The sequence below is a fragment of the Clarias gariepinus genome, chromosome 3 (assembly GCF_024256425.1).
Source record: "Clarias gariepinus isolate MV-2021 ecotype Netherlands chromosome 3, CGAR_prim_01v2, whole genome shotgun sequence".
NCBI classification, from domain to species: Eukaryota; Metazoa; Chordata; class Actinopteri; order Siluriformes; family Clariidae; genus Clarias; species Clarias gariepinus.
Window position 1 is genome coordinate 5,115,084 of NC_071102.1, and position 21,969 is coordinate 5,137,052.

The 21,969-nt window shown below is 40.0% G+C and overlaps 1 protein-coding gene across 8 annotated transcripts in view; it reads right to left on the minus strand.

Moving 5' to 3' along the window:
• Positions 1-21,969, minus strand: part of chd9 (chromodomain helicase DNA binding protein 9) — a 100,914-nt gene that overhangs the window by 69,309 nt on the left and 9,636 nt on the right. For 7 of the 8 annotated variants that reach the window (XM_053493385.1, XM_053493384.1, XM_053493387.1 and 4 more), the window contains exon 2: positions 15,838-17,475. In XM_053493385.1, the coding sequence (XP_053349360.1) occupies positions 15,838-17,355 (1,518 nt within the window). In that variant the 5' untranslated portion in view covers positions 17,356-17,475. Of the gene's footprint in view, positions 1-4,936; positions 4,991-15,837; positions 17,476-21,969 lie in introns of those variants that run through there. The other variant, XM_053493389.1, reaches the window with a different exon arrangement.

Consider the following 21,969-nt stretch of genomic DNA (forward strand, 5'->3'; position numbering starts at 1 on the left):
TGCGATTTACAAATTGTACCACAAAAGAATTGCGATCTATTCTAAATACTGAATAGACGATCCTACCCTCTATCTGTACTGGAGGCCCATCTAAATGCCTAAATACGACAGGAATTTTGCACAATAACGAGTTCTAAAAATGAAAACGCTTTAAGCTATGATAAACGATTTAAAAATTAGCTGGGTGGGTCGATTGGTTGGATAGATGGATGGCGGTAAATCAAGCTAACACCTTGATTTACGCTTTAAAATGTACTCAAACACTTCTTTTTAAAATCAGTGAGTTATACTGATGTACACTGTATAACTCACACACAAATAAAAATGGGATATAAAAAAATATAGAAGATAAATGCATTTTTTGTGGGAAGGGGGTAAAAGCGGCAGTAATACCGACTACCATCTTGAATTGCAAAAATAGTCATCTCATCTCCTTCTCTTCCCGGGCTGCAGAGCGAGCGATATTAATAGTAATCATCCAGTAAAGATTTCCCCGCACGGTCAGAACATCCACGATGCTCCACTCTCATCAGCCTTAATTGGAAATAAGATTATCTCAATTAAAAAGCAGTGGTTTGAATCTTAAGCTTTAAACGTAAAAGCTTAAAAACGCACTTATATCAGCGTTATTTATTATTTTTCCTATTATTTGCCAACAATTCTGACCGAGTTAAAAAGCAGCCTGGCATGTTTGCCTACTTGATTTTTTTCCCACTTCCTGTAGCGAGGGCAAGCAGGTGCCCGTGGGATCGACATGTAGGCACACACCCCACGCTCCACTTATCACAGCGAGATCACCATCTCTCTCTTTCTCTCTCTCGATTCACAGGAAGCACTTTCTGAACCACGCATGCAAACGAGCCGTGCCAACGGGGGGCCAAAACATATTTCAGTCATAAGCAGAGGAGCAGCACGGAAAGTCGCGTTTGTTTATTTTTTTTCACACGCCGTCTTCACCCACCTGTGACATTTTGTAACCTTCTGTGAACTTCTGTAACGATTTCGATCACAGCGTAGTTGACTCGATTCTGATTGGTCACAAGGTGTCGATTCATTTCCTAAAACTGCAGCCCGGACTGGAGGTCTAGATGTAAATTAAATCACGGGTTTCCTTGAATTTTTGTCCCCAAAGTTCAAGAACTTGTTTAATGAAAACTATGACGTAGTTTTAGAAAGGCTTATCATTGAAGCTTCAAAAGTTAACATCATCAATGAAAAGTCTTCAAAGGACTTTCATTTACCAAATTTTTGCAACTCTTTGTTTTCAATCAACAAGTCTTCTCAATTCTCTGTCTTCAAACAACAAGCCTCTCTTCTTCGTAATTCTTCGTACTGTACATCTCCATTGTTGACGGAACAAAACAACTTACGAAGACTTCTTTATTGAAAACAAAGGGTTACGAAGACATATTGATTGAAAGTAAAGACTTAAGAAGACTTGTTGACAAAAGACAAATAATTCTAAAGACTTAAAGTGTTGGATTTAAGCTATTTAAAAGTTTTGTAGTTTTGATTTAAAGTATGATATTTAATATATATAAAAAAATATATACAGTAAAAAGAACAAATAATCTAATTAAAAGGATACCAATATTTATTTATCAACTAAAAATGATTTACAGAAGACAAAGGTTCATATCGCAATTTAGATTTTTAATGTGATTAATTGTGCTGAACTAAGTGGGTAAAAAGTGTAAAAAAATAAAATAAAATAAAATAAAAAGTGTTGTTTTTCGAGCCACAACCTGCTTGCAAAAGACTACAGAATAGCACAACTGATTTGGAATGAATTCTTCTTGAGTGCCCTATACAACAAAGTTTAATGAAAAGTCTAATTAAGTTAAATTAAAAACATGTTGCTAAGGCTTGCACCTTTTTTCCTAAACTGATTGATGAACACAAACAATAAATAATCAGTTATTAAATAATAATAATAATAATACTATTGCTACTAGTACTACTACTACTACTACTACTAATAATAATAATAAAGTATAACAAAACGTACATTTGTTCTTGAGTGCTTGAGTTATCCCAAGAACAAGTTAGGTTGAAACAAACGAATGAAGCTTTATTAGTTAAATAAAAAAGAAAAAGAAAACACAACTACTGCTCGTCTTTGTCGTCCTTTAAAAACAATGCCGCTAAAACTACACCACCCGCTAGTGTGCTCCGTCTGAACTGCAAATGCGCCCTCAGTGATGTACAAGTTAATCGATAGCTGAGCTACGGCGAAATATTACGCAAAACAATCGTCCGTTGTTAACAGACTTTAAATCTGTTAAATGAATTGATTCATAAATAACAATTACCATAGCTACTTGCTATTTGAATCATTAATATAATAATTAGCGATGCATCATTTGCAATTTTGAAGAAATCTGATTTTCTTTCTACAAACTATAATAACTAGATTTTCCTTCTTTTAAAACTATAACTGTGAGCATAAACATATATTTTGATTTGCTGCTGATTCCATAACTTTTTTAAATATTTGTATTCATATTTTTGATTGTATTTAATGTGGTAAAATACTGCAGTTCTTTTATACATTGATGCTTAAAAACAAAAAATTTTAAATCTAAAGAAATCATGATACTACGGAAAATATTTGTCCAAACTATGTTTCCGTAAATGAGTCAAGCTAATCTTGTTTAAAATAACAGCGTTTTAATTCCGCCGGCTCACGAAAATGTTTCGCCTTCATCACGACAACCCGCCAGCCCATTTAGCTCATGGAACGGTGAAACTTGTGGGTACGAAATTCTGCCTCATCCCCTTTACTCCCCCGACCTCACACAATCACACCCTGTGACTTCTTCCTTCCACTTCGTCGCAGTTTCAAAGATAATTTCCGAGGTGGAACTTTTCCACAAGAGCCAGAAAGAAGGCTTCTTCAGAGACGGTCTCCACCAGCTCATCCATCGTTTGGAGAAGTGTGTCCAGTCGCCTTAGGTGGAGGACATGTAAAGAAGCACTAAGCTCACAACCAACGTTCATTTTCATTATATTTTCCTAGCAATAATAATAATTTAATGACCCGCCCCTCGTAGGGATCATGATAGGTTACAGGACTTTCACTTACTTATTTTTTTTTCTTTAAGAAAATTATTTATAAATCATTTCTGACTGATAAAATCTAACTGCAAATGAGTCGACGGCTGTCATGTGCTTCCTCCAAGGCGACGCCGGCATCTTTTTAAAGTGCCCACTTCAAAAACACCGTTAGAGGGCAGGACGGAATCGCTGTCCACATGAGCAGATTGGTTAGCGTTGCTTGCTGTGCGAGTGCGAGTATGCCTTCAGTTCTCTCTCAAGTGCAGCCAATCTGCTCCCTAGACTCCTGGCTATGGAAACTGCAGTGGGATTTGAACTCATCAACACTCTTCTGTTGCACTACTCTGGAGCCTGGAGCTTATCCAAGGGGACTTGAGGCACTTAGCGGGGTGCACCCTGGACGGGTACATTGCAGGGCACAAGCACAAGCGCTTATATACTTCTGGCAAACTGGAAACGCCAATTAACCTAATCTGCATGTCTTCAGACTGTGGGAGGAAACCTGGGCTCGATCGACCAGTGCGTGTTTAATTACATTAATAATATAATTTGCGCTAGACTCAATGTGCACCTTTGTTCGTTTTTGAACTTTAAATCACCTTTCAACCTTTGTAAAAACTTATTAAAGAAGGAGATATTAAAGAATATCGCTTGTTTGTTTAAAAAAAGAAAAAACAAAATTTGTGATCAACATTTTGTATGATTTCCTTTCAGCTTTAACGATAAGTTTTAGACGTTACGGTTACTTCTAATATTAATTCATGTATAAACGAGTTAAAATTTTATGAGTTTTTAAGCCCTTATGTGTTCAGATTGTAGATGAAAAAAAAAACTTTTGTAATATCTTTAAAAAAAAGAAGATAAAAGATAATATTTTCTAAAATGCTTCTCTTTTAAGATCAAAGCAGATCCTGTCTGAAGTGGTTTAATTATTGGGGTGGATCTTAAAAATTCATACTGGAGGGTCTGTGCGCACACACACTCAAACCACACACACACACACACGCACACACACACATGGTTATCAACTACCATCATATTAACTATGTTTTGTTTTTTCATTTCAACAACAAAAAGAAAACAACCTCCATTTTGTGCCTGGCGCCGAGTAAAATATTAACACGTGAAATGGAAGACTGTGGAAGAACGAGTAAGACGAGGGGATGGAAACGCGACGGCGTTGGACGGGCGCGAGTTTAGTGTGCTTTGTTAATTTCTGTAAACAAAACCCAGAGCCATGACAAAAAAAAATATGGCAACCAACAAAATCTCACGCGAATACCTGAAAAACCTGTCGACCGTGCGACCAATCAGCGAGCGCCTCTCTGTCTCCTTCTTTCCCTCACTCACACACAAACACACACACTTTATCACCTGGCATTTAGTAACAGGTAACGACACAAAGATGAAAGAAGAATGAAAATAGAAAACGCCAAAGAGCACGTCCGAACCTGGTTATATATATATATATACTGTATATTTGAAGGTTACTCTATACATGTTCTGTATATATTTTTACACACATGAAAAAAAAAAAAAGTTTAACGGGTCTTTTATCTGTCTGGTGTGTGAAGAGTTAACACGCTGCGAGGGAAGGAGGCCAAGCTGTGTGATCGCCCGAAACGTCTGCCGTCCCCCCCCCCACACACACACGCCTTTCAAATGCACTAAATCCGGCTGGCTAACACACACACACACACACACACACACACACACACACACACACACACATATATATATACATAACTACTGAATCTCTAATGAACCACGATAAAACACTTTGAACCATCAAACAGAGACATAAAAGGTTTGTTGTTGTTTTTCATGTTTGTTTTTTGTTTTGTTTTAAAGACAGAGACAGTGTTGGAGTTTAACCTACTGTTCAGTTTGATCTGGCTCTCTTCCCATGTGCCCTAGTGTGGTAAAATGCCAAGTCAACTTGCCCCTCCTTCTCCCCTTTCTCCCTCCCTCCTCTTCCGTTCCCGACACACACTCTCCTCCACCACTTCCTGTTGAACTTTAACCCCGCAGACTCCTCCTCCTCCTCCTCCTCCTACAACTGCTCTCAGATCAGCAGCTTCCCACTCATTACAAATTACTATCTGTGAACCAAGCAAGTGTGTGTGTGTGTGTGTGTGTGTGTGTGTGGGGGCGTGTGTGTGGGTGTGAGTGTCTGACTGACAGAGTGTCACGTTACAGTTCTGCTCTCTGGTCTTCGCCTGTCAGACTGAGTGAGTTATATAAACCTCGCTGTGACAGGGTCAGGAAGCAACAAAGACGGCGATTCAACCTCTCTCTCTCTCACACACACACACTCGCACGTCAACAGGCACATAAACACCCAGATCGCATGGCCTCAACAAGTCCTCCACACCTCACACAGCTGAACGTAAGAGGCGGGGGGATAAAAAACACCAAAAAAACACACAAGTTGGAATCAGTGAAGTGTGAAAAAGTGGCACCTGTGGGGTTTTTCCCTCTTTTTGCTCCTTCTTTCTCTCTCTCTCACACACACACACACACACTCAGAAAAGTGGGGTATAATCTATAATCCGGAATCACAATTTCATGAATCACAATTTCTATCTCAGAACAGATTGATGTCAGCGGGGAAGGTTTTAATTCAACGTCTGCCGTGGCTGTGTGATGGATGGCATAATTACACAACAACAACTATAATAAATAATAACCAACACAAAGAATCAGATCGGCGCTGCTACGAGTTTACTGTACTGCTAAATTCTCAAAGCTGCTTTTGATTACTTTTCTATAAAAGCAGTTCCACCTCCGAGGCTCATTAAGCTCGTTTTAATACATCATCACATGTGGCACGCAACATGGCGTCCGGTTCATGCATGGAAATGATTCCAGAGCCACACTTTCAAAATTTGAGTCCTGGATTATACCCATCAAAAAAAACTCCACAGATGTGATGATAACCTGGTGATTCAGTACATTCAGGTCGTCAGCTGACTTCATTTTATTTCTAGACCTGAGCGACTGACGCAACCCCAGATCATAACACTGTCTCCAGAGGTACACTATGTAGTGGACACTATGCGTCGCTTCATGTGCCTCCCTTCTTAGCCTGACGCGCCCATGGCTCTTGAATAGGCCCATCAGGTCACATGACCTTCTCCATCGCTTCAACTCCAACCTTTATGCTCTCTAGCGAACTGAAGCGTTTTGTTTTTTTTGCTTCTCATGTGTCTGACTAATCAAGTGCTTTTCGTATGACTAGACAGCTGTTTAATCCCAATCCTGTGAGTTCTCATCACATTACGTGTGTGCGTATGGAACCAGTCTTACTTTCACTATTAAACATAGCTCTGATTTTTACTGTTGATTTTTCACCATGCAGCGTCACCAAATGTTTAAGTGATATCGATTTATATGTTTTTTTTCCGACCACATTTCTTCCACGAAGTCGACGGTTTATCACCATCATTCCATGTTTTAATAATGCTTCGGACGGTTATTAACCCAACTCCAGTCATCTCAAATCAGGACGGCATGGTGGCGTAGCGTTTGGTGGGGGGGTTTGGGGGGGGTTTGCACTTTCAGGGGCAGAAGGTTCGATTCCCACCTCAGGTTTGTGTGTGTGGAGTTTGCATTTTCCATCTTGGTGGGTTTCCTCCTGGTACTCTGGTTTCCTCCCACTGTCCAAAGACATACAGATTAGGCTCATTGGCATGCTCAAATTGGTGTTCCATTCCCAAATTGCCTGTAGTGTGTATGGATGGAGTGGCACCCTGTTCAGGATGAACCCCCGCCTCGTGCTCTAAGTCTCCTGAGTTAGGTTCTAGCCCCTGTGACCCTGTACACAGGATCAGTGGTATAGAAGATGAACGAATGAGGGCCAATATTTTGACTCTCCTGCAATGTGACTTCTTTTTGGCCAGTGTATGATGAAGTTTTCTTTAAATATACAAAATGTTTTCTGATAAAGTATATGTTTTCTGATTTCTTGGTAACTAGACTTATTATTATTATTATTATTAACTTAAAAAAGGATGGACTGGTAAGAAAATATACATTGGAAAATAAATAAATAAATAAATAAATAAATAATCAAGCAAGCATCATTGGGAAACCGTTGTGGTATAAGAGGAATAAAACACCCTAGAATGTAGGAGATGCTACTGTTGAAAAATAATCCACTTTCTAATCTTTACACCGCGTCGGATAAATTATAAGGTGCCTGGCCCCCTTCATCACTGTTTCCAGCTGTATATATATTTTTCCCCGTGTAACAGCATATGGTAAATGTTCTCTCCCCTGAGAAAAGCTGGTGTAAACACTAATTTAATCCTGCCAATAAGATATTACTACACGTTGGCATCTACGACCACAAGCAAGAGACAAGATGCACGCTCTGAAAATCAAAACACGAGTGTGAGAGACATTTCACTTCACAGATGTGAAGAGATTACATCACCACTACACTACACTAAGGTCGATGCGGCAGGGCTTAACGTCAGCTCTTCTAGCTTCCAGGGCGGGTTATGGCCAATGTGACGTTACAAAAATCCTCTGCTACTGGCAGCACTTAACTGCTTATACAGATGATGGATATGAGATGTGATTGCCTTCCCTGGCAGTGCTGAGGTTAAGGATTGGCCGGTTTCAGCCACTATGTTATGTTTATGTCAAGAATTATAACCAATCTATTATCTCTTGGTCTTTTTACACATTTGAAAACTTTGTTGATCAATTATTAATAACTTGACAAAATAAAAGTCGCTGTATTTGAAAAATCAAATACTTTGCATTAAATAAAAAAAAAAAAACAATGCAGCGAACACAAGGGTACGGATCTAAGTGACTTTTACAGAAGACGATTTGTACTAGCTAGACGGCTGTGTCAGAGCATCTCTAAAACAGCAGGTCTTTTTGGCCACTTCTGGTATGCAACGGTTACAACCTACCAAAACTGGAATGAGGAAGTGCAACCAGTGAACCGGCGACAGGGACGACAGTTAATCCTGGTTCAGACAGAAATGTCTCAGGACAGACCGGTCAGGTCATGCTGACCCATGTCCACTGCTTAAAGCTACAATGGGCAGGTGAGGATCAGAACTGGACCACGGAGCAATGCAGGGAGGTGGCCTGGGTGCTTGCATGTCGCCTAGATGACAAGACAAGATGTTGACGTGGCCTCCAAATTCACCAGATCTTAATCTCACTGAGCGTCTGTGGGACATGTTGGACGAACAAGTCCTAATCCTTGGATCTGGTTGTTCTTGAGGAGTCCATACTACAAAGGGGTCAGAGTTGTTTTGTTGGCATAAAGGCGACCTCCACAATATTACGCAATGGAGTTCCATCTCATCGTTTTATAATTAGGCTAAACACGTTCAGCTACCATAACGGGAGTGATAACAGGAAACTACCATGTTCTGCGAATTCGGGTTTAAATACAGTTTGAAGAACATGTACAAATATTATATATAAATATTTATAATTGCATAAAATGATATAATTATCAATAAAGCAAAGTTTGTAAATAAATGAATGAATTAATAGATAAACCATCAGTTGTACGTAAGGTATGAATAAGGCAGTGTGGGGTCGGTATCTACGTTTCATCTATCCACCGTATGTTTCAAATGGTTACGGTTGTGAGGATTGCTGTTGCTAGGCAACTAGGAAACAGGGACACTAAGTATAGGCTAGCTTGTAATTGAAGTCTAATTGACATCTAGCTAGCACAGAAGCTTTTAAATTGCTTAGACGAACTCGTTTAAAGGCAGGGTGACAATGGAAAGGAGTCAAAATTGTCCTTAAACTGTGCTGGGAAACGACTCTGTATCATTAATATTACACTGTAATTACAGACACACTACATTGCTGAAGTTACATAAACAATATTTCTTTTTTCAATCTGATTGAAATCGTTCTGAAATTTTTTTTTTTTTTAAATAAAAAAATATTATTCCAAAGCAGAAGTTGACCAAGATATGAACCTGCATCATATATCATAGCAATAATATTTTAATAACATTTTTAACCAGAAAAATGTTCCATCATCACCTAATGTTATCCTCGTACGATGAAAGATGCACAGAAAAAAACATATTTATTCCAGCAAGAGAGAAAATCTTGATCGAGAGTTTACATGGATAATTAATTGATATTAAACGGATTATCAAAGGTTTACACCACCGTCATTATTCCATTTAATTTGTCTGAGATTATTAGTGTGATATCAGGATCACAGGACATTCATTGCTGGCTTACTGGTAGGTTCCTCGTCAGCCATGTGTAAGGGTCGGGTTCAATTCCCGAAGCCCAGATAAAATGGGGGTGGTTGCGTCGGGAAGGGCATCACCTGTGCCAAGTTACGTGCGGATCGGATCTTCAGATCGGGACGTGATCAGCCAAAAGACTAACAACAAGTGTAACTTGAGGGTCCTAGTAAACACAACAGCTTGATCACAACTAGATTCAATTTCAAATGATCGAAACAAGGTAGCTTAGCTGTGATTAATTTAACCCTAAAAAGAAGCAAGCTTACAAAAAGACAAAGCATGAAGAGGTGATGCAAGCCTTAGGGCTCTCGTTCACAGCTGACGTACCAGAGAGAAATAGTGAGTACGTTTCTCCTTCCTCTCCCCCCGCCCCTCTCTCTCTCTCTCTATCTCCCTCCCTCCCTCCCTCCCTCCCTCCCTCTCTCCCCATCTCTCTGCTCATCTGAGTGTGACTGGATCACATTGTGCATCTGTTGGCCCTCTCCACTCCACTGCACATGAATAGCTCCGTCTAACCTTCATCCACTCTCTTACTCTCGGTCTCCCTCTCTCAACAGGAAGTCACACAATCCGCACATCCTGCCTAAGCTTTAATTAAGGACCCGTGAGGACAAACAAATTAACTCAGCTGGCCTTCTGCTTATGTGTCAGTCTGCTCCCCGACTGTCTGTTTCCTGACGGCCATTTATCTGCCTCCATTGGTGACATGGAGATTTCAACATGTATTTGTCATTCGAACCGTAAAAAGGATGTTGTTGTTTTCATTATTATTAGTAGTAATAGCATTAGATGTATTAATTGTAGTACCATAAAAAAATCATAATTATTAATTTAATAATTCTATTCGATACCCAGCCTAAATGCATTTCAGCACACGGTGTGGTGTCCAGTTCATGTGTGAAAATGATTCCAGAACCACTCTTTTACAATCCGAGTCCCCAGGATCAACCCGTGCCATCAGGTATGTGATAACCTGGTCATTCAGTACATTCAGGTCGTCAGCTGACTTCATTTTATTGCCCCATAACGTCTAGACCTGAGCGACTGAAGCAACCCCAGATCATCACACTGCCTCCCGAGGCTTGTACAGTGGACACTATGCATTACATTTATATTTACAGCTTCCCTATATGACTTGTGTGCAATTACTTATTTATTTTATGACCCGCTGTGAAAGAACTGTGCCATACTGACCTGTGCATCAACTTAACTTATTTACATATTTATTTATCAATACTATTATTGATAAATAATAACTACAATTTATTACTATCGCCTTGACTGTAGATTATGTTTTATATATAATATAAATAAAACAAATAGGGATTTCCATATAAGGAAGTGTAAAGGAAAATACATTTGTTGAAAAATTCAAATGTAACTTCACAAAAGTCCTAAATACAAGGTCGTGGGAGACTGATGGCACCAGGCGGGGTACATTAAATTACAGCATTTGGAGTTTGCACACTCGGCATGTGGAAGACGCCCTCATCTAGAAGTTACTTATATCTCAGTATACATCTGAACACTCCAGGGTTAAGGGCTTCGCTTGAGGGCCCAACAGTGGCAACTTGGTGTTGGTGCTGGGATTTGAACCTGGGACCTTTTGAACTGTAGGCCAACAACTTAACCAGTAAGCTGGCCCTGCTCGAATGACGAGTACGTCGCTCCATGCGCTTCCCGTCCCAATCTGGACTCACATGACCTTTTTCCATTGCTTGCTCCAAGTCCAATCTTTATGCTCCCTAACAAATTTAAATGATTCTTCCTGATTAGGCTCACCTAATATTGGTTTTCTTATGGACACACAACAGCTTTTTAGTCCCAATCCTGTGGGTTCCCATCAGATTGTGTGTCTAAGGGAACGCTCTTACTTTCATAATTTAAAATAGCTCTGATTTTAATTCTTGATTTTTGTTTTTTTATCCATGCAACTTCACCAAGTGTTCTCCTTTCTGTTTTTTTTCCCCCGACCACATTTCTTCTACAAAGTTGACGGTTCTGCGCTATGATTCCAAGTTCTGATACCGTTCTGATGGAATCTTAATCCAGTTCCAGTAACTTCAAATCTCCTTGTTTTTTTCTCCTTTTTACTTGATGCAGCCCAATAATTTGACCCTTCTAAAATGCCACTTTTTTTTTTTTGGTTATGCAATGTATGTAAGTTGAAAAAAACATAATTAATAAAAAAAAAGCATGTTTAGGTTACTCTACAAACTTAAGGAGGATTAATTACATATTATATAACTTTATATATCAAGTAAAATAGACATAATATCGATGTGTAAAAGGTGAAGCGACAGCACTGAACTGATTTCCAGAATCAGTATCAAATCAAAACCAACAAAAAAAAGAAAAGAAGGATTTGGTTGAAACTAAGTCATTTTTAAATGACCCAATCAGCGCCACCGATACTAAAGGTTTCAGTATTGGTATCAGTAATGTAAAAGAAGAAAAGTGGTATAGTATTGTCTTTAATTACAATTATATTACTTGTAATCATATTCTTTGATAGACCCTTCCCTCTCTTGCATCTGGCTGCTGGTCCGAGAGCACAGGACCAGGCGTGATGGTACAGCACGAGAGCACTCAAAAACATACAAGTATGACGGTGCACATCAGACCATTTAACTGTCGTAGATCCTGCTGTGATATCGTGTGTCTTTTTGTGTCTTTGAGTGAGAAATAGCAAGTCCTATCTACTTGACGCGCGTTAGTTAGCACGGCACACTGGGCCAGATTCAAATGAAATGTTAAATTTGATGAACATCCAAGGACATTCTCTATAACACCGCACACAAAAGTACACGCAGCAGTGCTGGGTCATATGTCCCATGTTTTTGAGTTCATCTGGAACGCCTTTCCAAAAGGGTCTCGGTTCACTTGCTCGGCGCGCACTGAAGCTTGGATGGCGGCGTTCACACTCGTCTAGGAGGACTGCACTGAGAGAACAATCGCACCAGAGCTTGTTTTAATGTCAAGTGTGAACACACCCTTAAACTGTGATATGTAAACAAAAGTGGAAAAAGTGCAATTAAATGTATCTAGGCCAAGATCTAATAATTAGACAAATGATGTCATCAAGACATATTTATTTAGCACCTTTAAATTCAATTTTTTTTTTTAAAAGAACAAATAATTAACTTAAAGAACATAAAGAACTTAAATTATTGAAAGTTCTACAGAAATTCCAGACGAGTTCGATTTTTATGCGATTACTTGTGCAGCAGTTATTATTATTACTTTTATTAACATTATTATTATTAGTAGTAGTAGTAGTAGTTAGTAGTAATAGTATTGCCATTAGCTGTTGCAATATTAACAGAAAAAAAATTATATATTAAACATACAGTACAGTACAAGTTAAAAGTTTGGACACACCTTCTAATTCAATGTTTTTTGTTTAGTGATTTATTTCTGTACATTATAGAACAATAGTGGAGATGGCAAAACTTTGACCTAACGCCTATGGGATTCGTAAGTAAGTAACAACAACAACAACAACAGCAAGAACAACAACAACAGTCAATTATTATTTTAAGACACGTTCTGAAACACGGTTGATCGTTCTGAAACCGTTCCTGCAAGAACAGTATTGTGTCAAGTGCATTTGCAAAACCCATCAATCACCATGATGAAACTGTCTCTCATGAAGATCTTCACAGGAAAGCCAGACCAAAATGTTCACCAATCAACAACCAGCACCTTAGTTTAGAGCCGTTATGGAGGTTTTACAGATAGTCAAAGTGTACTAAATAATAATTGTGGAAAGTAAAAACTTGAATTAAACCAAACTCTAATTAAAAAAATTGCAGAATATGATGTAATCAAGGACGACCAGTAGGTAGCTGTACGTGTGAGTCTACCAGCTTATGGTTGTGCTTTGGTACGTGTCTGGCAGAGGAACAGGACAGAGTGTGCATGTATGAGTGCACTCTGTCTATGTGTGTGTGTTGGTGTGGTTAACCTGGCAAGCACTATGTGTGTGCGTGCGTGTGCATGTGTGTGTGCGTGCGTGCGCGTGTGTATGTGTGTGAGAGAGAAAGAGAGAGAGAGAGAGAGAGAGAGAGTGTGAGGCAGCTGAACCTCTGAGCTTTGGCTCTCTGTGTCAAGCAGAAGCATGTGGGGAAACTGAGGCCATTGCATCATCAGAGAGAGAGAGAGAGAGAGAGAGAGAGAGAGAGAGAGTGAGATAGCAAGAGACACTTCAGACACTAGAACTGAGGATTGCCTCCAGCAGAGCTGGTTAACAGCATTTCCTCCCACCCCCACCTTCCTCTTTCTCTCTCCACTTCATCCTCTGCTTGTCTTCACCGATTCCTCGTTCTCTCCATCCCCCCCTCCTACGAGTCCACCAGAAGACAAGTCCACCACCCACTAACACGAACAAACATTCAGCCACATGAGCACTAACACAAACAAGCAAGAACATCTACCCCCGCACTGCAACCCTCCAGAGCGCACGTTGTTGTGGTAGCCCTCGGCTGGCCTGACCAACATCTTGTTATAGCCTTAAGCGTGCTTAACCCACGTAAGTCCTGAGCGCTGCTGCTGCCACTCTTAATCAGACGAAAAACTCTGATACGCTGACGTACTCAAGCCCCCGGAAGACCTTTCCCTTCCTTTTTTGCTTTCTCTCTGACTGTCAAGGAAGTCTAATCTATGACTTGCCTTTACCTTTTTAACATGGTGTACTACAGTTTAAAACTTTTCTTTCTCTCTTAGAACTTAAACATGCAAGGTTGCAATCGAGGGAATCATGAAAGCAAAGTTACAAACTACCTGGCCCAAAAAAAAATCGGCATTTCAGAAGGGCCAAATTATTGCAAAGAAAACAACTAAGGAGATTTAAAATGACCGGAACTACATTAGGAACCCTTCAACACATTATTAAAACCTGGAAGGAAAGCGCTGAACCATCAACTTTGTGGAATAGATTTGTTCGGGAACACATTTAAGAATCATGAATGGAGATCACTTAAAGGTTTGGTGAAGTTGCATGGTAAAAAAACAGCATTAGTAAAAACCAGAGCTAGTGAAAGTAATAGTGAAAGTTAGAGTATTTCTATACCCATACCAATCCATCATGCATAGTGGCCTTGGTACAAGCCACTGGAGGCAGAGCTGTGATTGTTGAGGCAGATCAACAAGGTTATGTGGCAGAAAAATGAAGTCAGCTGACGACCTGAATGTACTAAATGGCCAGGTTATTACATCTACGGAGGTTAACTTCTCTGATGGAACAGGTATCTCCTCAGGCCAAAGCAACATCACGTCATGAACAAAATGCCAATTCGGCGTCGGGAACATGAGGGTACCATATCTATAATTTGATAAATTGCATCATTGTACACTTTTTCACAAATTGTACATATTATGATATACTTTTTATAACACTCTCAATGATTTTAGATAATAATTTGAAGTTCTATCTGGATCAGCAGATTTGATGTAAAAGTTTTGTACCATAAAATGTTCAGTTTTATTTTCATAAGAGTTTTTTATTCTATTTTGCACCATTATAGTGTCATCCAACTTATTGTTTTTTACTTGTTTAAATGTAACACTAAGGAAATGCTCAGACTGCCAGGCCAAATCCATTTTTTTTTTTTTTTTTTTTTTTTTTTTGCATATCCAGATCGGAATCAGATTGCTTTTGTGTAGTCTAAAGAGCAGAAAAAAAAACAATCACATAAAATCCTTTATTTCCCAAAATTCTTGTTAATCCGATTTGAACCACATCCAAAGGTTGTTTGAAATCAGACTCCAATAGAGATCTGCTTCAGTCCGGAACCCACTCAAATCAGATTTCAAACTGACTGTCACTCACTACACCCAAGTGGGACCGCTGATATTGTCTGGTGTGACCAAGTTGCACCACATCCATATGGGCGAGATGTGATCTCCATTCTTACACGTCTTTTTGTTATCTGTCTTGTTTAAAGTCGCTAGGATTGAACGTAACACAACACACATGCTACGGTGTACTCACACCTCCGGACTCGTCACCACGACCATGCAGGTAGTTTGACAATGTGTTGGATTTGGGCTGCCAGTCTGACCCGATCTGACCACTTTCAAATAACAGTGTGGAGTCAGTCCTAAGATCAGATTTGTGAAGCAAATCGGATTTGCCTGCAGTTTGAACAAGGGATCAGATTTTGCTGTCAGGTGGTTAGCAGACCTTTACTATAATGCACATAGTGTATCGTGGAAATGTCTTCAAGTACCATGGTATGATACTTTTTCCATTTTTTAACAAGCCAATTAGATTTTTTCCTACTGTGACCTCATGTGAGAAGATCCCATCCCCTGGCATGTTGCTCAGCTATGCTGTTCTCTGTGGGGTGTGGCTAAGCAGTAGCTCATTTACATAGACACGAAAGTGGTGCATTTGAAGGAGGAGTAAAATAATGGGAGACCTTTAGGAGGAGCTCTGAGACCTGTGTTAACTTGTTAAAAGAAATTGTAAAACACGGGACCTTTAAACAGTAAAATACAGTATTAACAGAAGTATGAATGATCTTACCTGTGCCGCATAATGCAAAGTTAGTGAATCCTTAAAATCCATGTTTTTCTCTCGTTCCAGATGATTTACTGCTTTTCCTCGAGTTTCTTCATCGTGCCTTGTATTATTCCACCCAGCTGTCTCTTCCTGAACAAAAGCTTCAAGCTCAGGCAACAGCTCTTCTTCCAGGATATTATGACCTTCTCCTATTGCTCCAATGCCTCCATGCTGATGATCTAGCAATGAGACCTCATCCAGACCCTGAAATCCACTACCGCTGACGCCGTGGTTGTTGTCCATCTCATTTGAGAAAGGTCCATTTGCTGTGGAAAAAGAAGCTAGGCCTTCGGAGAACATCTCAGAACCACCGTAAGCATTCTGGACTGGCTTAGAAGGCTGTAGGGAACGAAAAGGACACGCCTGAGGATGGCTTCCTGGGCCCTTTTGCTGCTGTTCCATTAAATGATCTGCCATGAACAGGCAGCTGGAGTTCCCGGGACCGATTTCAGAACCAGGTGGAATGGTGCCGTGAGGCTGTGATGAAGTTACGACAGAAGGAGGTTGACCAGAAAAGGAATACTGAGAGGAAGGATAAGAAGAAGCCATATTGGCTGAACAGGAAGACAGGGTATAGGCCGCAGGGGAAGACTGTACATGGTACCCAAGATTATTACCATTGGAGTTGAAAACGCCGTGAAACCCTTGTACCGTTTGAGCCATCTCAAACCCGCTTTGTTGCTGAGATGTTGCCGCGATCATCGGTACATCAAGGTAAGACTTAGATTGTGGATCAACCCCCGGATGAAAAGGGCTTCCCTCTGAATTGATTGACCTGTGATGACTTTGGTGGGTTGGAACATTCCCCTGGTAGTAAAAGTTTGTATGGTCTGGATAACTCTTTGTTTGCCGGTGTAAAATCTGGGGGTTAATGTGTTGCCGGATCTGGTGCTGAGCTGGCAGCTGCTGCTGGCTCAAAACCTGCTGACCATGTTGTAGATGTGAATGCTGCTGATTGAACTGATGGCGTTGTTGGCCTTGACGATGCTGAAAATGTTCCTGAAACTGATGCTGACGCAGTTGCTGTTGTTTCTGCCGTTGCTGTTGAAGCTGTTGATGCTGCTGATGCTGAAGCTGCTGATGGTGGTAGGCATTTGCTCTCCGTTCCCCCCATATCGGACTGCTGTTGGGATACAGTCCGTTGGTCTGAGCAGCTGGATTTATGGTTGTGTCCTGAAAATGGGACTGCTCGTTAATGAAAACGCCTCCGACACTGCTGTCTCCTCCTTGGGTAGGATAAGACTGTGCCATGGTCGTCTGGACTTTCATCCCATCAAACTGCCCCATTTGTTGATGGTAGTCTACCCCATGCTGGTTAGCAGATGGCATGGAACCTGCCACCATTCCAGGGTGTTTCTCAGCATCCACCGCATTGAGCTGCAGAGGGTCGAACCCTGAGCCAAGGTCCAGCTCATCCGCCAAAGAAACATGGTCTGAGGAAAAACAATCCTCGAAAATGTTGGGGTCACCAAAGTAGTCCATTATGCAATCAGCTGCAAGTGTTGCATAGAGGTTTGGCTTCTATCAGTGTCCATGTGACAGGACAGCCAAGTTCATTGTCCTGTTGTAGAGCATCAGGAGGTGTCCATTGCAAACACGTCTCTGCAAAGAGACAAAAAGGATTAATCAAAGTTTCTAAAGACAACTGTCAAAAAGATATTTTAGGTGACCCAGAATAGTGAACAATAAGAAGCCTGATTACTGGAGCACATACACAAATAATGTGGCATTAATTAATTCATTCATTCATTTATACCGCTTATCATGTACAGAGTTGCAGGGGACCTAGAGCCTATTCCAGGAGGCTTCGGGCATGGAGCCAATCCACACACACACACACACACACACTCATACACTACCGGTAATTTGGAAATGACATTTAATGACAGACAGCCTAATCTGCACGTCTTTGGACTGTGGGAGGAATCCGAATTACTCGGTGGAAACCCACAAAGCACGGCGAGAAAACGCAAACCCTACGCACACAGACCAGAGCCGGGAATCGAACCCATGATCCTGGAGGTGCAAGGCCACAGCGCCAACCACTACGCATGTGGGGTCCTAATTACAGCAAATACCGTTATCAGTTGGTATGAAATTTTAAATAAATTACTAAAATCAATGCCTTAAAAAGTAGTAGTCTAAACAAGGTGTTAGGAGTAAAACTCGGCACGGTGTGACTGAACCTACGTGTGAGCGACTGGGAAACCCGCCAGTGAGTCAAAGGAAATTTCATAGTACCTCTGTTATGACTCAGCTTCAGACTCAGAACACCTTAGCACTGAAAACAATACAACATTACTGATGTGTATTTTAACAGCTATGTGTCCCACAATAGTCCCTAGACTTTGACAAATGTGTTTTTTTGTCCCCTGTAAAGGTCAGTTAGTGGACCAATTTTGTTTACAAAGACAAAGGCAAGTGCATAATTGATATCCTTATTAGAATAGTCTTATACCGAACTATAAAACCTTATCATATAATGAGAACTGATATAGATTAGTTAGTTAGATATATAAAATCTGATAACCTTTTTTTTCCTTTTAAGTACATAGTTTCCTGGTTTGTGCACTGTAGTTGATGTTAAATCAAAGGAAATTAAATAATAAATAATCAATGGCTGAGTGATGCCATATACCCCAGCAATTATGATTGATCATACTAGTCAACCTTGTAATTCTTGATTTTTATTTCTTTGTGCTCCGTAAAACAATGCACCTTCAACAGGTGATGTTGAGATGTATCTGCTACTTCTGCTCTGTAAATCCTTCACGGTTGGTAATTGGTGATTTCTGAGGCTGGTGACTCTAAATAGACTTCTCCTCTGCAGCAGAGCTCAGTTTTGGTCTTGCTTTCCTGAGAAGGTCTTCACAAGAGACAGTTCCATCATGAGGTGTTTGATGGGTTTTGCAAACGCACTTGACACAATACTGTTCTTCCAAGAACCGTTCCAGAACGGCTGACCTTCGAGTCTCAAAACAATAAGTGTTGTACATGTACATTACATCAGCTATTAACAATCATCTTCTCAATTTTACAAACGAATAGAACAAAATTACTTAATGAATTAACCTCAGACTTAGATTAGAATTATATTAGGCTAAGATTAGAATTGAACATTTCCGCCGTAGACGCTCCTAAGAGTTAGGTGTTACTACAGAAACTAGGTATTGCATTGATCTGATACTCGGGAGCGCTATGGAGTGTGAACTAGCAACTGATGATCAGATCGGCTCGGATATCGCAGCGAGCAGGCACGATAACAAATCTCACGGTAACAAATGCAACAAAAGTCGAATATGGATTCTTTTAAAAGAGACTCATTGTTTGTTTTAGCATAATAATATGATTGATTTTGTTCAACTTTATAGTTGATTATATGGAACATTTTTATAACATAACAGGGATTTTCGTGTGAGACGGTTACACTAAAGTGCTACGTTCACATTATCAGCCTAAAGTGACTATCAGACAGATCTGATTTGTAATTTTTTTTTTTATGTCTGTCTGTTTTCCAGATCGGATCCGAGTCACTTTGGTACGTCAATAGACTGGATATATATGTCTGATACGTAGCCATGTGACTTGAACCAGCACGATCAGCTCTTTTTTGCCTGTGCCTGGTGACGTCAGTCGGCGCCGATTGCACAGGAATTTCCTAGCAGTGCTAGCATTTACATTTATATTTACATGTACGGCATTTGGGAGACGCTTTAATCCAGGGCGACTTACATAACCCGGCTGCTAAAACAGCTAAAAGCGAGACGTGACGGCACGACTAACTGCCTGTTCACCTCCCCGGGGGGCAAAACCCCAAGCATTTGAATTTTTGCTAAAATCACATCAGTTATTTGAAATGAACGCGTGGTCATACAGATATGATGACCCAGATGGCGTCAGCAAAGACCTGACGCGGCGCTTCAAAGGACAGAAGTATCCATTAGAGTCAGATAGAAGTCATTTGTAAAAATGAAGGTGAAACTTCATGACATGCAAATCTGACCTGACCATACTGTAAGATCGTAATCAAACAATTGTAAGAACAATTGTAATGTGAGCGTAGCCTGATCCAAGAATCCAACAGTCATGTGCTGACATACACTCCTTGATTGTCTATTTTTTCTACCACAATCGCTAACCTTTCATCAACTATAAACTTAAATGATATGATCCTAATGATATAATTAATAAGCGCTCATATTTTTTCCAATGACGTTCCTTTATCTGTAAACGACAGCTCTGAAAAAGCTCCGTCTCCGAACACCTCCGGGTTTTCCTGTAGACTTCCTAGAAGAGAATTACTAAAAAGGTGTAGTTACAGGTTCCCATTATTCATCAAAGCCTTCAATCCCTGGTTTGTTGTTCTGTTATTCATTTTATTCATTATTAAGGTATGTGGTTCAACCGAGACTTTTGAATGTTGTATATATGGTTCGTATCAACCCTATAACACACATACATACTGTACATACACATATAACACAGGGATCAGTGCAGCAGGCATGTGTGTACACATACACACACAGAGACAAAACACCAGTAGGCACAGAGACAGACAGGCTGTCCTGACCAACACTGGCTGCGGAAGAGGTCAGTCACGACCTGCTGACTCACCACACACACACACACACACACACACAGGCAAATCCACATAAACACACGCACAGATAATGCAAAAAGGTTTTGCTTTAGATTACACTACTTAACCTCTAAACTACTACTACTTATTATTATTATAATTATGTTTATTATTATTATTATTATATCCTGTTTACCAATAACCATATTTTAAATGTTGTAGAAACAAATTTTAAATGTTGTAGAAAAATACAAGAAACCAATGGCTTCAACATTTTTCTCAATGGTTTTTAACTTCCATCGAGAAAAAACTTGCTAAATAAATGATTTTTCACGAAGAAATTAAAATGTTAAAGGTTTTGTTTAAAACTTGCATGCACTAAAAACTGAATAAAGTCATCGCTACTAAGAGATGCACGATGTTCTGCTGACGGATTTTTCATTCAGGTGTAGAGCTAAACCTGTCACGACTCTGGAAATCACACACACACACACACACACAAACACACACACACACACACACACACACAAACACCCTGTCGCTTACTTTCCAGGAAGCATTTTGCACAACAACTGTAACCTAGTTAACATCTCTGGATGGTTCAGTGCCGTGTGATGCAACTGCCGAAGACATGTAGCCGAGCGTTTTAAAAGCACGCATTGGGTAAAAAATTATAGATGGGAGATCCTTAAAAAGCCAGGAGAACATTTAAAAAAAAAAAAAATAAAAACTTTTTAATTACTATATGAGAAGGTTTGGGCTTTCCCAGGCGAGAGGGGAAAATGTCCAACTTAAATCACTGTGACATGATTAAATCATTGCACTTGAAATTACAATACCTGTTTCATTCCATAACGATTACGATATTGGGTGGGGGGGGGGATTTCTCGATGACATCAACAACAACAACAAAAAAAAAAGTCCTACATTCATTACAGCCCTCATTCGACTGTTTATGTAGTACTTGCGTATTTTTTATTTTTTAAAACCTCGCTCAGGATCATAACTCGATAAAACAAGTCTGAATTGGTCTAAATCTGTGTGTTATTCCTTTATCTTAGTCTTTGTTTCCTCTGTGCTCCTTTTTCTCATTTGTATCACTTGGAATTGTCCCTAATTCTCGAATTAAGACTCGAATTACTTTGTGAGGCGTCTAATAAGGCTAACAAAGTCTCAACAGCTCTCTGAAGAGGTGGGATGGGGCCCCAGAGCTACGGCTTTGTAACGGTAACCATGTTAGAGCTGCTTACAATAACGCGAGGACACCTACCGCGATTTCCCCGGCTTTTAATCTGACACTAATTCACAGTGGTAGCTTTAAACGCACTGTCCTAAGGTGTGTGTGTGTGTGTGTCTGTTAACATCAGTGGTGTGGAATGTGTGAAATTTCTCGTTGTGGTTTATTACATTTGCGATTTGTTGTACGGATATGCAAAGTTTTGCGAACTGCGTAGCAATCGCTAGAAAAACAATATGAATGCTGGAAATGCATAACACTTAACTATACATCCATCCCT